Here is an 18844-nt window from a genome sequence, read left to right as displayed (position 1 = left end):
CATGATGGATCCAGTGAACTTCCACAGCACCCCATAGCGTGAACCCAGAGGAAACCATTACTGCAGCAATTGTTATTTGGTTTTCTAAAACAGGTGGAGTAGAATAGGAAAAACAAAACCAAACCCCAATGGAATAAGCACAGGTAGAGAGCATAGCTGATCTGAGCAGTTGGGTCTAGAAGCAGCAAGACAAGCTCCTCTGCCATGTTAATCCTGTGACAGAGCTGCACTTGTCCTGTGAGAAGAGTCACTGTAAGGAAAACAGTATTTAGCACTGCTACTGTGCAGTTTTGCTTTGGCATTTGCCGCCTCACGAATAATGAATAAAACGACACTTCCTGTGAGGTAAGATCACCCTGTATTTTTGTTAAGAAAACCGGGAGCAGGCGTTGTGGATCCCGCACCACGTCTGCAGAGGAAGCCCCGCCGGTGACCGGGACTGCCCGCCTCCCGTTTTCCTCAGCGGCCGCACGACGGCAGCGTGCGGCAGCCTAGAGCCGACAAGACGGGGGCTCCGCTACGGCTGTGGGGAGCGCCTCAGCCCCCCCGAGGGAGGAAGGGGGAAGAGCGGCCGCCGCTGCGGCTTTTCCCGCCCAACGCCCCGCTGTGCGGGAGCGCGCGCCGCCGCCACCGGGCCGGGAGGCGGAGCCAACGGCCGCCGAAGTCCTCCGGGAGCCGTGCGCAAAGCGAAGCGTTCTAGGCTTGCCTTTGGGCGCCATGTTGGTCTCGATGGTAGCGGGGGAGGAGCGCCCCCGCCCAGCGCTCCGGAGCGGTTGCGAGGAGGAAATGGCGGCTCGGCTCGGCTGAGACCCGCGGCGGCGAGATTTTTTCCCCCCCCCCACCACCCCCTCCCCGCGGTGAGTGGGGGAGGCAGCCGGAGAAGCACCGGGACGGGGAGGAGAAAGAGAGCGGGGCCGCCGCTGCGGCGGGGAGGGGTCGCGGGAAATGGGCGGTCGCCTCCTCCGGCCTGGCCGCCTTCGGGCTCGACTAGAAAATGGAGGCGGGCGGGTGGGTGCGGGTCAGGGCGGCCGGGGGGGGGGGGCGGGCGGCCTGTTTCTGTTTTCGGGAGGGGGGACGGACACCGTCGGTGCGGCTGCAGGGCGCGGGCGCTCCGGAGGCCTGGCCCCGTTCCAGAGGAGGTCGGCGACTCGATGCGGGGGCCCCGGAGGAAGCGAAAAGCCGCCGCCCCATAAGCTGATAACGTGGTTGGGCCGGAGCGCAGAGGACGCCCTCCCCGGGCGGAGCGGGCTAGAAGGCGGGCTCCTCCATGTTTTGGGGTGGGGGGGGGGGGGGGAAAGGAGAAGGACGGTTGTGCTCGGAGGCGATCGACGTCATAACCAAGCTGACGCCGGCAAGCTTCTCCGTGACGTCACGACCGACTTCAACCGCCTTTCTCGTTGGGTTTCACCGTTGCCCTAGTACCGGACGAGCGGTTCGCGGCCCCGGTGGGTGGCTGCGGGCGGGGGGTCGCGCCCTTCGCCGGTGCCGCCGCACTCCGTGGCTGGGGGACTCCAGAAACCCCGCTGAAAATTCATGCCGGGGCTGCGGGTCTTGGGAGGGTGGGACTAAAACTTACCTGCTTCGAGGTGACATTTGTTTTCTCTGGTCGATGGAGGCGTTCTCCTTATCGGTGAGTTAAAAAAAGGGAAAAGTTGAACTTCGTAACGTTCTGGTAATTTGTAGGGGAAAACAGGAGGGGTTGAATTTTTAGGCAGTAGTAATTGTTGGATGGCTTTAAACATTCATTAAATTCCCTGTCAATAATTATTCCCCATCCATTGCACTAAAGTACTTAAATCCTGTCGCTTGGAGGTGATGGTAGTTTCGACCTGCTGATTTGGCTTGCAAAAGCCATTCTTTGGTGACCAAATCTTGTTTCATAGAGCTTAGTTTTCAGTGTACACCTCCAAGTGATAGCTGTATTTTATCAGTGGGCTAAGAAAATATTAACGTTTTAGCTTGTCATTTTTAACTGGCAAAGAACATTACAATCTTTTTAAGGTGTTACAAAAGGTATGTGTGCTACACTGTATATTCAGTAATTCAAACCAGTGTAACATGCTGTTTTTCTTGAATGGCCTTTGATGTTTTCCTTCTAGGAACTTCAGGGAGACAAAAAATGCTGATTCCTGTTATTTAAGTCAAAAGGATCTATGTAGCATTCCCAATTTCCCTGGTGGTGTGTTTTCTTTTTTTTTTTTTTATTGTTCTTTGGTTTTCCTTTTTTTTTTTTCTTTTACTGGATAATGTATTTAAGATTTTTTTACAGAAATAGCTCTTTTGAATATTTAATCATCATAGCCTTGTTTAAGTAAATTATTTGGCAGCTGATATTCAGCTATATTTACTTATGAGACCTTTTTAACTGTTTGCTTTTTGTCTATTTTACACAGTTTTCTTGTAAATGCTAATTTGAACTGGTTTAGCTTCAACTGTCACTACTTCTACAAAAAAAATTTACTATCTGTTTAAGCAATTTAATTGCTAGTAAATGAAAAGTGATAATGTGTAGTTACTGCACAAGTGTAGCATATACACTGTGTTAATTGTAATAGATATTTTGGGTTGTGCTCCACTTTTATGTATGCCAGCTGCTTGTTATCGTTCTTTGACATTTGGAACTTTCTATAGGAATAAATATAGAAGTACTCTCAAAATAGCTGTTCAGTTAGGCCTTAGATTTTTTTCCCTTGATGGTTCCAGAAACATACTGCACATAAAGGTTTTTAAATGCACTTTCATGGAAGAGAAAAGGCTCGTGTTAGCCTTCAGCCTACTTGGAGACCACATGACTCCAGTGATTTGCAAATTGAATAATTGTTGATTTCAAGACAGGCATTTAATTTTTTTTTTTTTACAGAAGTTTGTGTCGGTGTTTTTAAGGGATATTTTAGTTGATTTCTATTGGTATTCAGAGTTTTTGCTCTGCTGCAAATGTTTGTACCCTACAAAATATTTATAGATTTCAAAATTGTTCAAATATAAAATAATACATGTAATTCACACAGTGCTTCAGAGGGTGCTTTTCATATAACTAAGAGATGCCTTTCGAGTTTTAAAAAAAGGAACCTGAAACTCCCCAAAGCAATGACAATAGAATTCTATGAGTCCAGAATAGTAAATAAAATTGAATAAATATTTTTCAGTGTCTAATGGACTCTTCAGAAGACATTGTTTGTTCTACTTAACCCCGCTTCACTGCTTTTCTGGCAGTAGATTTGTTACTTGTTTCTGTTTTAAGAAAATTGTCTTGTAATTTACAGCTGTGGGATTTTAATTCTGTACAGCTTGAAACTTTAGCTAGAAATATTAGGTGGGGAGAGGAAGAGCAAGGGCTACAGGGGTTAGTTTGAGAGTTTATAAAATTTAGCTGATAAAAATGGAAGAAGAGATTACTCAGCAAGAGTAAGGTTAGATGGTTTTCAGTTGACAGAACTGCTTGTGTTTATCTGCACTAGTTTTATTCTCTGATGCGCTTTTTCTGCCTAGTGTCTCTTGTGCTGCAAGCAGTAGGACAGTGGTAGGAGATTTAAGAAGAGGATTTTAATATAAGTAAGATTTATCTAGTTTATGCAAGAACTGGTTGCCTTTTTGTGTTCTGTCAAGCCTCTCTCCTTACCAGGAGAATCTTCAGTTAACTGTCAGTTAATGTTTTGAGGGTTGTACTGCTATTAAGTTTTTATCCAATACAACTTCTGAAATAAGTGCATAGTTCACAGTTATTAACGGTGGTAGTCGCAAAAGCACTGATAGACCTTGAGGTTAGGAAAAATCTTAAATTTCCAGTTAGGGAGCTAAGACACAAAGATTAAGTGTGCATTATGTGTGTTCTCACAGTAACCCCCAATCAAAATTGGGAACTGAACTGAGTTTACTGCATTTTTAATAACATAATCAGTATAATTACTGTGTCACTGAATTCTCAATGAGAAATTAATTTGTTTTACTTCATTTAATGAAGCCTTTTTGATGGAATAAGAGTGAAAATGATAGCTGGTTTCAGATATTATATTTTAGTTCACTTTTTACAAATTAAATAAGGGAAAATAAGTTTGAAAACACAGGGTTTTTTTTTTTTTTTCTTCAACAGCTGTGCTGTTAGGGTCAGAAATTAGAATCCTGCAGTAGTTTTGAGTCCGTTTCTGTATACACAGTTTGACTGACAACAATAACTAGACATGCCAGAGGGTATAGATAGTTTATAACGTAAAATTAAAACTTTTTACATGTAATAGTTCAGGATATGTAGCTAGCTTATGTACTGTTATAATGCCAGTTTGACAGCCTATATGGCTTTACTAGTTTGTGTAAAACTGAGAAGAGTGATTTGTAACTACAGTGTAAGTATTCAAGCTGAAGTAGGGCAATTGTAGAATTTTAATCTTGTATGTCTTAAAAATAAACAGGCTGTGGGATGTTGAAGAGTTAAACTGTATGGGTCTTAGATTTAGCGGGAATAACTGTTGCTGTTCAAGCCTAATAACTGTTGCTGTTCGGTTAACAGTTGAGTGTTCCTAACAGCCATGATAGAGAACTAATTTCTTTGGTACTTCAGCAGAGGAATGCCAGATTGTGTGAACTGCCTTTACAAAGTGCATTGTGTCCTGTGCAGTTGCTGAAAATTTATTTTCAGTGCTGCTGAAGAGATCAAGTTCAGTAGCAGAAATTGAGCATTAGGCAAATAAGTAGTATGTATTTGCAAAATGTTTTCATTCAAGATGATGGAAAAGGAATGGTGAAGACCTTGTATATTGAGTAATACCCAATAACAAAGTTTGTAATTGATATTTCTGTGCCTAAATTTAGGATGATGGCTTATACAATTGGCTTGTACTGGGGCCTTTAGAAGGTTTCTTGTACAGAGATAGTTATGTGTTTTTTTTTAATCTAAGCTTTTGACGATAGAAAGCTGCTTTTTTTTTTTTCTTAATATATATATATAGAAGGGAAAAAGAGAAAAGTAGAGCTGTATACACTGCTTGTGATTCTGCTTACATTTTTTCTTAATGAGGAGAATCTATTTGGTATCTCATTTTTCTTCATACTGTTCAGACCCTGAGAGCAAAAGTAAACCTGAACAAAAAATTAAGTTTTGTTGTCTTTGGGTAAATTTTCATTGTTAGGCAGATACTGGATTAGCTTACTCGGAAGAATGTGAATAAAGGCTTCAGAAGGTATTAGAGGAGTAGTAAAAATGTCAAACGTCAGTCTTTTAGTAAGCCAATAGAGTGTATCTGCCTAGTCTTTTAAGTACCCATGAAGCTCTGGACTAGAAAATACCAATGGCATGTAGATAATACTTTTCCTTCCTCTTAAAATTAGTTACTGTTTCCTCAATTGCAGAAAACACTAAACTGAATGTGAATTTTGTTTTTCAAACACAATTATGGGCCTACAGGTTGGAGGATGTGCATAGTGTAAGTGCCTTATGTTAAGGTCTGACCTTTACTAAAGCTCTGTCAGTACAGTTGGCAGTTACAATTCTTTTCCCCAGCCACTAACAGACAGAGCTGTGCTGACAAAAGCTCTTATGTGTACACAGATATCTTGGAATCTGTTTGTTAATGTCACTTTTTTTATTCAGGGAATTTGAGTGAGCTTTCAAAGTCTTGCTTCGTCCTGAGATAAACTGCTTCCCCACTTGGAAGGGCCTGTACTAGTGTGTTGACAGAGCTTTCATATTCCATGTGCAGTCACAGTGATAAAGCTCAGCTGCGTGAGGATGGTGCACACCTGCTACCCCACCATGCAAACAGAACGACTCGTACAGGTGAAAGTACAATTTTGCAGGTGTTACTACACCAGTATGAAGTGCTTATGCCAGCACAGCTCTGATAAGAGATTGTACCCCTTAACATTCCCTACTTGTGCAATTGTGACAGTGAATATCTGTAGTATAGATATGATCATGGTCTTGTCTGTTAGAAAATAAAGTTTTCGTGTTTGCCAGATTTCTGGTGGGCATGCTGCTAAAGTGCATCGAATGTTTCTATGAGAAATCACTATTTAGCTGAATTTAGCTGTGAGAACTTTACTCTGATTCAAAGAAGCACTTTTTGCTACTTTTCCAAAATAAAATAAGCCTGTAACACTTGGTGCTGTTCTCATTCTGCTGCACTACCTTCTGAGTGGTCCATCCCTTCTTTCCTTTAATTCATTTTTTTTCTGACTGTTCTGATCCTGTATGGTGCAATCTAAAATAAGAAACTTTTTAAAATGTTTTGCTTGGGAAGGTGATTTTCTAGTCTCAAAGAGAACTAAATAAACTTTACTCTGTGTGTATTTTATTTTGCGTAAACCAGGGAGCTACCTTATGCTTTTTTGCTTGGAGTAGTTATGTCATACTGTGGAGTCGCTAATTGTCTTCTCTAACTGCTGCTATGCACTAGGCTGCTGTGTGCATGTGGTAATCTGATTCTATGCATACACATTAAATTCAACACTTCCAGGAGGTCCCACATTCACTGCAAATGTGCAGGATTGCTGTCCTGCCTCTGTGCAGTTTTCCATCATGTGGGGCAGTGGCCTTCTTACAAGGCTTATGTAAGGTAAGTCATTAGCCTGACAGAAATCATGGAAAGGTTGATGGTGTGTGTATTCATCTCAGACATACAGCAGAGAGGGTTTGTAATAATGAGTTACTAAAGATATTTTAATTTGGAAAGGTTAATTTCCTTATTGTAAGTACAGAGATCAAGCGAATGTATTGTTTTTAAGGGAAGCTGCTACTTTAACTTTTTAGAATGACTCGATTTACTTCATTATTTTAAAAAGCTGTCAAGTTGGTTTGCTATAAATTTTATTGTTAATTTAGAATATTTCTTCAATACCTTTCCTAATCGGAAAAAAGTGATCTTGTGATACTTAATATTGAGTCTCATTTTTCATGAAAGAAAAATCTGGAACAGAATTGAACACTTGTTTCTGCATCTTTGGGGAAAAAAAAAAAAAGTAGTGTTTACATTTTAAATCTCATTAGTTGATTGGCATCAGCACTGCATATTGGTAGTACTTGGTGTCATGTAAATTTGTACTTAATGGACTTTCCTGTACTAAGACAGGACAAGTGTTTTGCACCGTAGCCTGGACACTTGAAATAATTTTTTAATACCAAACCAAAAAAAAGCTGCATTCAAAGTCAGAAAATCTGCAAACCACAAAACTTCATTGAGAAGGTCTGAGTTTCTAGGGGAGTCTGGTAGAAAGGTGGCAGTGACGGACACTACTGAATTATTCCTAATACCACATCATGGCACTGCAAAGTCTTACAGTACCTTCAAAGGCTTCTTGATAAAATGACAGTGGGATTGAAGAAGGGGATCTCAACAGAGGTGCAGAAGCCTCTGAACTAATTTTCTTCCCCGTTCGCCCTTGGGAGATCTGGTCACATTGGTGTGCCAAGGTGTCCCTGGGGAGCTTTTCCCTCACATTGGGTACTGTCCCGCACTTTCTTTCCACCATCTTCAAAGAGTGCAGATTCTCTGTCTTCCAGTGCAGCCACTTCTATCCTGGGGCAGGCTGGACTCCCATGCTAATCAAATTACTTCCTTTCCATTACTTTTGGTAGGAGCTTGGGTGCAGTACTACCCAACACTGAAAAATGAGACTTTGCAAGTACTATAATCTGTCTTTGTCATGAGGGATGGGGAGGTGAGGGAGGAAGCAACAGGTCTGGAAGGGTGTGATGTGAGACTGTACTGTAGATGTCAGTGGTGCCATCTCTGACAAATTAATACCATGTTGTGTTATGTGCATCTGGGGTTGGAATACTGTTCAGATACTAAAAGCTGCCTTAAAACTAGATCTTGGTGATACTTTGTCCTAATTTGACTATATAGCACTGTTCATATTTGCCTGGAATTATTACTGCTTCATGCAGTACTTGAAAATTAGAGTATATATTTCTTCAGTTAGGATGGGGTATTTGTGAGGTACATGGCTCTGTTACTGAATCTACATCATGCAAATTTAAAAGCTTGTTAATATGTTAATTTTTTGAATGGGAATAATGTATTGACTCTAGAATAGGATGGAATTAACTGCCATTTTAAAGTTGTTGGTATTGCGGGTATATGAGGTCGTAAGTTTGTATATAACTAGAAATTAATTTAGTGTATTTAAAGATAGCCAGCAAAGCATTTACAGATAAGTGTTACAGTTTTTATAGTGTTATTTCTCTTTGGTTTTATTACTCTAGGTCCAACTATAAGCATTAGAATACTTTGATTTTATGCAAATTTTATTTTTAACATGATCTTTCAAATGTCAACTTCTGGCATAAAATCTTTGTATTTACCAGTGCTATCTGGACTCTTGACCTTGAACTGCAGCTTGTCTATAGCAGTTGAATAGTGAAATAGTGAATTATCTGGGGTGTAGGGGGAGGAGTTCAGGATCACAATTTACTTATGTCTTCCCAGATCCAGACTTGAGCCTTACGACTGCTGCTGCTCTCACCCTTCAACTCCTGTTGCTTCTCTCTTGTCACAGCATTCCCATTTGATAACTTTTTGAAAGGTGTTTTCCTTCTTTCAGAAGGAAGACACTTAAATCAGTAAGCAATGGATACATTTTGTATGAAAATAAAAACCACGAACATCTAGTATATGTTTTTATCTGATTTTCTGTTGCTTGTCATGGAGGTGTTCTGCTCTTGCGTCTTTCGTGGACGAGCAGACGGAGGGAATTGCACTGCAGCCCTGGGTGTACGTGGCTTTCTCCAGCAGTAGTGCAGAACCTGTTTCCTGCTTTTCTTAGGAGTTATTGGATTTTAGTTTTTGTCCGTGGTCTGAGTGGAACTGCTCATTTATATACAAAGTAGGTTTTGCCCTGCTGACTTCCTTTGGGCTCTTTTTTGTAATGCTTGTTGATGCAGGGGATTAATTTTGCCGATGCTTAGTGGAAAGAGTGCAGGTTTCCCAGATGTTGTCTTTGACAAATAGAGATGCAAAGTAATTTTCAGTGGGATTGGTCTTCTGAGTGGGAGTGGCATCAACTAAGCCATACCAACATTTCTTTTATTTGCATCAGAAATGAAGTCCTTATTATTGTCATAATATTTTAAAGTAGGAATTTATTTTTTTTTTTAGCAGAAATATTTTAACACTTAAAGGAGGCATAGGCCAAGTCCAGTGCTTCTTTTACAGGGAATAAAATGAGCAGACAGTGTCAGTTGTGATTGGAATCACTGTTAGCTCATTCTGGAAAGGATACTTTCTGTCTAGTTCATAACATTCTGCAGTTTCTTTGATTTTTAAGAAATCTATCCTGGACGTCAAGAAATACCTTGCACATCAAGCCTTTTAAATCCAAAGAAACTCACAGAAAAATGTAACTAAAAGCCAGTTACAAGTCATTCTAATTGACGCTGGTGTCTTAAATACTGGCATAGTCTGGATTTATGTCAGGACTTGAAAATGAAACTGGTCTCACTGATGCATGATACCTGCTTTTAAAAGATAGGTGTAAGACTCTTGTGCTTTGAATTTCCCTGCAGATGCAAACAGTCTTCAATCTTCTCGATAACCCTAGTTTTCAGAAAATTGTTGAACCTTATATTGGCCATTGTGGTTGTCTGAGATTTCTATCCTGTCCTTGGGCCTTGGCTGTTGAATTTCCATAACGTATCTAAAATGTTAACTGGAGCGTTAATATGAAGACTTGGGGAGGGGAGTGGGAAAGGTAGTGCCTTTGTTTCTCTGTCACAGTAGAAGTGAACATACAGGTCACACTGAAACAACTCCTGCAGGTAATAGTGTCTGTCACAAGTCTTAAAATATAAGGTGAACCTTGCATTCCTGGGTGCTTCTGTAGGGGTGAGTATGCGTAAGGTCTTTCAAAATCAAGGTCATCCTTCTGTAGAGTTGTTAGGGTGAGTAGGGAATAAGAGAACTAATAGGTACCAAATATTAATCATTTGAACCACAGTACAAAGTGCTTGTATAACCTCTAAATAATGAGATACCAGAGTTTATGCAGATTATAGCAAATTAGAAGAGTGCTGACATCCAAGAACGTGGAATAAGGAGCAGCAGGTTTTGTCATCTAGCTGTTGACAATGAGGATCAACATTAATGAGAGGATGAAGATCACTAATCTTCCATATAGAGTCGTCAAAAAAATAAAATCGCTAGTAAGCTGAAACTGAGGAAGTTACCCTGAATTCTGACATTTTATTTTTTTTTTTACACATGTTCTCAGATAAAGGAGAAATTAAGTTATTACTTTTGGTTGTTTTTAGTTCTTGTTAAAAGTTTTATTACTAATCTGTATTTCAAGGTCCTTTTTTAGAGTGAAATCTTCCTAGTTAACTGAGGAGGGAATTCTTAATGCAGTTAAAACCATAAATTCTAGAAAAGTCAAAATCTTTATGTAGTCAGTGGACACACTGAGTGTGTTATTACCTCTTCAGGGAAATGATAGAAAAAAAGAAAGTGGAGATACTGATCTGAATGTGTGTTTTTTGGTAATTTGAACTGGCCTTTGTCTAAAAATATAAACACAAAAACATGAAGAAATGTTGCTGTTCTTTAAAAGCTTTGCTCTGTCATCATCGGATTAAGGTGTTATATTGAGGCATCTTAAAAAGGGCTTAATGAGGTCAGCATCAGCAGATCCAGGTGTCTTCAAGCTGCCTGTCCTGCAGTTAACATCTCTCAGTTCTGTGTTACTGTCATAAATAATCACTCTTCCTTTTTGTCTGAGATTTGTAAACTGTTGGGTTACAAAAATGGCAGTAGATAGCATTATGCTTTGTTTGAGGTTTTGTCTGAATGTGAGAGGGATAATATATTTATAAGAATATAATTACATAGTATAAGAAAAGTGGAGTGAGATTATAAGTTTTCTTTTTTGTTGTTTATTGAGGGCATGTTAGAAGATAGACTTTTAATATGTATTGCATGTTTGTGAACAAGCGGTATTGCATTTGCAGGATTTGGCATTTGGGAATATTTTTTCTGTCTCTTGTTAAATTGGCTGCTGATACTGCTCTGGACTTTGTTCAAGCCATGTATGCTGAAAACCCCACAGGTTTGCAGTAGTTGGAGAATCCGCAGGTATGGTGAATGTAATGTGGGTGGTGGCCTCTCGTCTTACAGAGTGAGCAGCCCTATGTCTTCGGGTTTGTCACTGCTTGAGAATAGTTGACCAAATTGAGATTAGAAGCTTGTGACAGTTTTTGTGATTTTTTTCGCCCCCCCCACCCCCCCAGGATAGGATACTTTTGTGCTTCTATTGCTTCTGGAATTTATGTCCGGAATGAATTCAAATGCCTAACTTGTTTTGGGAAAACTGGGAACATTTTACCTGCAAACTAATGGGTGAGGGAAAACCTAAATAAATGTTTTCCTGGCTGAATACTCTTTCTCAAGATATTGCGCATCAGCTTGTTTGCTCCACTTCTACATAAGTGACTGTTCTGTTTCACTGGAATGCTCACGTATTACAGGCTGCAAGCATAAAACAGTCTTGACTGAGGGGACAGTTCATGGAGTCCTGTGGGCTGAGTGCTTGGCTGGTGGCGTGCATGTGTTGAATGAGGGAGCAGTGAGGTGCTACACCACCTCAGCCTGCCGAAGGGGATCTTGTTCTCCATCCACGTTCTTGCACGTCTTTACACTAGTTCTGCTGTTAATTTTTTTTAATCCTTTTGGATCATGCTGGCGGGTTCATTTTCTGCTGAATTCATAAACTGAGAGTTTACCAAGGAGTCTGACTTTCTGTGGCAGAGATGTGGGTGAATGTGGTGTAGGCCATGTAACTGAGCACGGGAGAAGGGCAGTAGCAGCCCAAGTCATGTTAGGGTTGTACTTTGCTTTTTGTAGACCATAAACATGGATTTAATAAGCACTGTGAATCCTTTGTTTAATGAGGACCTGCTGTGTATGTTATGTAACCATTTAAATCAACATAGGGTTTGTATTGGCAAAGCTCACTTCATCTTTGAAGGGAAAAGAAAGAGATTTTTCCTTGAAGAAACTCTCGATTTGTGTTTCTCACTTTAATTATAATTGGTCTTAAAAGCTTGTGCTTTTTCACAGTGGAGACTGCTTACCACATAAGTTGTTAACCTAAGCAAAAGCAGAGGACTTTTAGAATAAGCAACAGTATATATGTTTATTATTTACATTATTTTGCCTTTCTATCCCATAATTTATAGAGATTCTTGCCTCAGATTTTTCAGAGGTACATAATACTGTTTCTAAAAGAGATGTGACAGAAAAGCAGGATGATGGTGATGGGAATTGTCTATTAGAGGAACTACAATAATTTTCAGTGTCCAGCTAGAACTTCCAGTTTCAGAAATGTGATTAATGTACTGTATTAGGAGGAATAGATTAAGTTGATCGTAGACGTTCAGTTCTGTTAAAACAGATGACCAGTTTGCTGTTTCAGCTTAATTTCTGTCAATATATCAACTGCAATTGAATAGTTGAGAACGGAACAAAATGAAAAAAAAATCATACTGAATTGCGAGGAGAAACAGATATTTAAAGACTTACAAAGTTGCCTTATGTTGTAGTCAGTATTTTTGCAGGCAGTTAGTAGAACATTTGCTTAGAAGCGCCAGCAGGTTTGCTAGTTATAAAAGTGTGAGTTAAGGCTTTGTGCCTTTATGTTTTGATAATATGTGATTTTTCAGGTTCCTTTAGGTGTTTAACCAGTTCTGCAAGAGTAGATTAATGTAAAATAAGTTTGAAACTTACTCTATTTTTTATGAAAAATAATTTGGACCGTATGGGGAAAGGAAAGAATTGAGATACTAAATAATAAGAAGAAACAACTAAGCATTATACAGCAAATGTAGGGGGTCTGCAATTTTAGTGTTTTAATTGTACTGAGTTTTTATACCTTTCAAATGTGAAATTATTTTAAAATTGCAGTTCTGTTAAAGTTTTTTCCTGTAGGCAATAGAGGTAACAATATAGGTAATAATAATGAGATAGCATCTACTTATGCAAAAGGAGCATAAAATCTCTTAGTTTTCAATTATTATTTGTGTTTAAAATGCTATTTTATGTGAAATCAGAGCTGTAAACTGTGCAGCCTTGACACTGGGTGGGGTATGACTAACCATTGTAAAATGTATTATGTTCAATGAGCCAGAACATCTCTTAAGAAGAGAGGATGCCGATTCCATTTTTGGAATTCCATTTTTGGAATGCTTTAACAGTATTGGCTTCATGGCTCAAACGTAATTATAAAGAGTGTGTTGCACGCAGGGCCTTGAATGCTCAGATACATAATTGTGCACTGTGAAAACAATCCTTTAGACAATTCTTTTAGTATGTTATTGGATAAATTATTCAAATAGGATGCACTTTTTGCATGTTCTAGAGGCATCGTTTATTTCATAGCTTAATATTAGAGTTGAACAAGAAGTGATTAGCTGACTTTCCCTCTTCCTTTAGGCATATCACTTAAAAATTACATGATGTGTGATCAGTTGGAGATTCTGAACAGGGAGATTGAAAGGTTATTACAGAGCAACAGCGTGGAAGAAGGCACTTTAAACTCAGACAGTCTTCAGCCATCAGTGACTGACTCCCTGGATATAATCACTGATTCACACCATGGAGCAAAATACATATTAGAGCAGGTATTCAATGCCATGAGATATAGCACTAGGGTATTTTAAATTAGTTTATTGTATTGTCTTTTTTTTTTTGTTTTCCTCCTCTTTTTGGAGTGGGAATAATTTGAGGAGAAGGTTTGTTTTTTTTTTTTCCCCCCTCTCCTCATATTTGGGATGGTGACATGGCATTGGAGAACACCTAGGGATGATCATTGGTTAGGAAGCAAAAAGTTTCTAAACAGCAGAGTTGTGGGGCCTTGAGAGATTTAGAAAAAAAAATGACTTATTCTTTAAAAAGAAAAGTCAGACTGTGTATGTATGTAACAATCAGTTTTCACTCCTTTGAAAGAATCATTAATGTTTTAGTTATTTCCTACACCTACTGTGGCAGTTCCCCTCCATCTTTAATTGCAGAATGCTGGCATGCAGAGTCTGTGTGCAGTATTACTCTCGTCTTCACTAATTTATTTTATAGGCCAGTTTAAAAATGACTATTTCTGTCCTGTCCAGCTGGTCCTCCTATTCCTCCCAAATTCTTTTCCAGCATTCTTGTAGTTAGGTAGACTGCTTTAGGTTAAACGCAGGCATTTCCTACTGATTTTTAAGCTCACCTGCAGCTTAGAAGCAAGCAGCCAGTGTTGATGTTCATTACCGTTTTGCATGTGAATTGAGACACCTGGATTGAGCAGTTGTTCTTGTTCAGATGCTTTAAATGAATGCCTTGTGATTTTGAGATGTTTCCAAGGGTTAATTTTTGGGAAAATGTGTTGTTATTGATAAAACTTGTTGTCCTTGAAATCAATCTTCTGAAATGTTCTATACTGCAAACCTTATTAGTGAAAGGGTCAGCGTTAAGGAATATTCCTTAATTCTGAACTATACATTTTTATTATCTCACCTTGCAAAACCACTGAGTAGCCACTTAGATTTAAATCCTCAAAGGTGAAGATGTCTTTTGAGATGAAATTTAGTACAAAGTGGTAAATCATCCTTTGGGCATGCTGATGGAGTTTAAAAGCATTTCGGCATTTTCATTCCACAATATACGTTTATTAAATCTCACTCTCAGAATGCTTTTAAATATTGTAAATGGAATAGATGTGTCAGTTTCAGCTTGTTATTGGTCTAGAAGTCTGAATGGGATCTGAAAGAATTGATGAGTGTACAACTGTGTTTTGTATTTATTTCAAAGGTCTCAACTGTTGGTAAGTGGTGGAGGGGGTATTGCTTTACTTTGGCTTTTCTTTCCTGTTTCAAAGTCTTTATGAAAATAGAAAACTGTCAAGACAAAACAATGGAATGTGCTTTATAATATAAGCGGCAAAACAATTCAAAAATTACGTAAACAATAGTAAGGTAAGTTCATAAATATATCAGTGCCTTATTGGGTCTCTTCTTTTCCAGGAGCCAGCAGGAAAAGGAAGATTGATAATATTTGATCCTGCTGACAGCTCAGAGGCTCAGTCTGGCACTTCCAAATCAGGAAATTCAGCATGTGCTGGAAGGATAATGCTGAATGACTCTGATCCTTTGCTGCCCTCCTCTGGCTCTCCTTTTCATTCAGCTCTGCAGGGAGAAACCGTTCAAACCTCTAAAACCTCTAATGCTGTGTCAGGTAAAGCATACAGAGGACATTGAAGAGACTGCTTATTTCTTTACATTTTATCTGGAATGTAAATCTCAGAATTTGGATTACTTCTACTTGTAGCTTGTAACATTTCTTCATCTTCCGAGGTAAAGAAAGAGGTAAACTTTAACTTTTGACTTGTTCCGTTACTGCCATTGCAGCCTTTTTCTGGTGTGAATATAATTTTAGTGTTTTTTTTCTTAAATTTTTAAAAATTATAGTTAGTAATTTTTTAATGGGGGGAACTTAATGGAATTTCATATTAGATTGAAGCAGTTTAAACTTTTTACCTGTCTACTGCAGGCTTAAAGTTCACCTTTTATTCTGGCTGTCATGTTAAAAATCATCAGTTTAAATAGTAACTAATTTTCTGGAGCCTGCTGCTTTTACAGCAACACTTACACTGAAACAATTGTCAGGTTACAACTTCAGTGTTAATTTTTTTAAATATATCTGCATGGATATTTGTTTCCATAGCTTTGACAGTTTCTGCTATAGCATTGCTAAATATAATACTAGAAAGCAGAGGAGTTGCACTGTAGAGAGATCATGTTTGATAAGGCAGAACAGTAATGCAGCTGCTGCAGTATATGAAATAAGGCGGCATTTATCACCGGTGTACGCTGCAAGATTGGGAAAAGCTTACTAAAAGATGCCTCTGAAAACTTGTAGCTGTCATATATACAGCTGTTAGAAATATCTTTTGATTCTTTCCGCAAGTACTGTTACTTAGGAATTCTGTTAATGTTCTGTTTGACTTACCTGTGCAATTCTTGAGCCAAGAATACATCTATAACTACTCCAAAAACATTCTTGGGGGGAGAGCTGGTAGTGTTCCTTGTTTTTGAAGTACTGTTTCTGTTTACTCAGTTCATTCAGGTGTACTTACTACTGCATATTATGGTTTCACATGAGCAATGTAATTACAATGACTGCAAAACATAGTTTCTGCATTCACTTAGGAGAGCATTTACAAGTCATGCAACTCATTTAAAACATTGCACCATGATGCAGCACTGACTTTAATATTTGTTCAAGCCAGGTTATTCCTGAATTACTCAAAATGTACTCTCAGATCTTGTATTTATTTCTCTCATCTGTTTCTGTCTTCTCAAGTAAGAGAGTCTCTAATATGCTGGAAAAGACTTTTGAGAAAAAAGGTATCCTGGTTGTCTGCACAGATTTTTTTTTTTTTTTTTTTTATTACTATGGATCCATCTGTGGTAGTTGGGAGTTCTTTGCTGAATCTTTCTTTTTTGTCATTTTGGTAGTTTATACATGCTGAAAACCTTTTTATAAGTACCTATGTCAAGGAGCAGCCTTTCTCAGGTTTCATTCAATGCAGGTTTATTTTTTTTCCAGAGAGATGTTAGAGAAGAATTTAATTTGTTCTTTCCTGTATAATTTTTTCTATCCAGTAAACTTTGCTAGAGAAATAATGAAGGGAAAGTGTGTTGCTCTATCCTGAATACCCACCAGTGTTTCTGAAACAACTTAAAAATAGCAGCTAAGCTATTTAATAGATATAGACCTAGTTTATTTTAACAAGGAAGACGAGGGTATTTTTCTGGTTTTGTTTTGTTTAAAAACCAGAACCTCATCATTCTACGACTAACCCTGTATGATCTAAACAGCAGTAGTTTTGAATTTAAATTGGCTGTTTCTACCTTGTTTCTTACCTTGCTGCAGGTAAATCAGTAGTCCTTTCTACCAGAGAATGTTATTGATATCAAACAGCCCTCACCTCTGAAACAGTGACTCTGTGCTGTTGGCATGACCCATTGTTCTTCTCCATGTTCTTTCAGTCTGGTGTATGGTTCTTGTGTCCACGTAAGGAGTGGAACTACTATAGGTTTTTTCCCCCTACAAACCCCAGGGAATAGGTTGATACCATGAAAGGATTTTTTGAGAAATATCAGAAATCCTAATTTTAAAAAATTAAATATGTCAGTATAGTGTCCAATCCCATATATTTAACATAATACTTTGTCTTTGAAAGAATTCAGTCAACTTTTTGTTGATATTCAGTGACTATTAGCACCTTGAAATTCAAGTTAAATATTTGTTACAGTAACATAGTGAGATTACATCAGAATATTTAATAATTACTTAGGCTATGAATATTTTTGAATCTCAATTTTGAACTTTATGCTTCTCTTCAGTGTTTCAGAGTGGGGACAGTGGTGTCCGTACTATGGAACAAGCTATAAGTTCACAGCCAGTGCCATTAGAATCCGAATCTAATACTGACAACATGGAAAATAGTTCTCCTGGTAAGATTTCTTCCTTTTAAATTGAGCAGAAAATATGCATATTTGTCCAGTGTGTGTGTGTATATATGTGTATATACATATTTTTTAAATAACAGAAGAGGTTGTAACAGCTCTTACGTTGGCACAATGTCCAGTGATGGACTTAATTGCTACTGCTGTTGTATTGCATTCACAAGACAGCATTTTATCTGTTTTCAGGATCATAAAATGAGGTAGAGATAGACATGTATATATTATCACAAAGAAAATAATACTAAGTTGAAGAAATTAAGAAAAAACATCTTCCTTCACCACCAGTTTAATAACTATTCCCTTGTTTTTAGCATCAGTTTTAGATGAGAAAGGTGAGCAAAGCAATGAGGAGGAACAAAAAACTATCAAGCCTACAAGTAAAGAGTTCAGGAAGACCTGGGGGTTTCGAAGGACTACAATTGCTAAGCGAGAAGGTGTGGGAGATGCTGATGTGGACTCTAGTGAACAACAGCCACAACAGCAGCAACAGAGCTTAAACCTCAGGCGTAGTGGACGGCAACCAAAGCGAACAGAGAGAGTGGAAGAATTTCTTACAACTGTGAGACGCAGAGGAAGGAGGAGTGTCCCTACTGCTCTGGAAGATTCAAGTGAACCAGCATCCTGTCCAGCCACAGATGCTGAAACTGCTTCAGAAGATAGTGTTGAGAGCACTCCAGATATCAAACCTGTAACTCGGAGGATTAGCACTAGGAGTAGTAAGGATCAAAAAGGCTCTAAAAGCAGACGCACAAAAGAGGAAGAGGAGGAGGAGGAAGAGGAGGAGGAGGAGGAGGAAGAGGAGGAAGATACTTCTGATAGTGACAGTGATGGGTTAACACTAAAAGAACTGCAGAATCGACTAAGAAAGAAACGTGTTGAACAGAAACCTGTGCAGCTGACGTTGAAGGATATACAGAACCGCCTGAGGAAAAGAAATTCAGAACAAGATCCTACAGAAACAGGTGATGTCCAATCTGAAAAACAAGGTGAGTCTGAGTTGCCTGTCAAACAAGAGCCTGAGACTGCAGACAGCACTGAGATTGCAAGTCAAGTGGTTGTATCTGAGGAAGACACTGAAGATCTTCAGGTTCAGAAGGATGTAAAGCCTGCCCCTGGCACAAAAGGGATCACAGATGAAGAACCCGAAGAACTACCCAAAAGCAAACCCGAGTCTGAGATTTATGACCCAAATGCACTATATTGTATTTGTCGTCAGCCTCATAACAACAGGTGGGCAAAGGTTTCAACTAAAAATGCAGCTCAAGTAGTTGGAATTTTCTGTGGTGAAAAATTAAACCTAATGCTTGCTTTTTGAGTATATGTAAATGGCCTGGTGGGTTTGTTTTGAAGTTTGGG

At 38.9% G+C, this 18844-nt stretch overlaps 1 protein-coding gene across 6 annotated transcripts in view; it reads left to right on the top strand.

The window, feature by feature from the left end:
* Positions 1-655: 655 nt before the first annotated feature.
* Positions 656-18844, top strand: part of DIDO1 (death inducer-obliterator 1) — a 56161-nt gene continuing 37972 nt past the window's right edge. The window contains exons 1-4 of one of the 6 annotated variants that reach the window (XM_042801196.1): positions 656-857; positions 14981-15191; positions 17366-17476; positions 17800-18718. In XM_042801196.1, the coding sequence (XP_042657130.1) occupies positions 15086-15191; positions 17366-17476; positions 17800-18718 (1136 nt within the window). In that variant the 5' untranslated portion in view covers positions 656-857; positions 14981-15085. Of the gene's footprint in view, positions 858-943; positions 1009-1145; positions 1631-14980; positions 15323-17365; positions 17477-17799; positions 18719-18844 lie in introns of those variants that run through there. The other 5 variants (XM_042801195.1, XM_033010444.2, XR_006166106.1 and 2 more) reach the window with 5 other exon arrangements.

The sequence above is a fragment of the Tyto alba genome, unplaced genomic scaffold (assembly GCF_018691265.1).
Source record: "Tyto alba isolate M040663 unplaced genomic scaffold, T.alba_DEE_v4.0 Super-Scaffold_33, whole genome shotgun sequence".
NCBI classification, from domain to species: Eukaryota; Metazoa; Chordata; class Aves; order Strigiformes; family Tytonidae; genus Tyto; species Tyto alba.
This window is presented reverse-complemented; position numbering and strand designations above follow the sequence as displayed.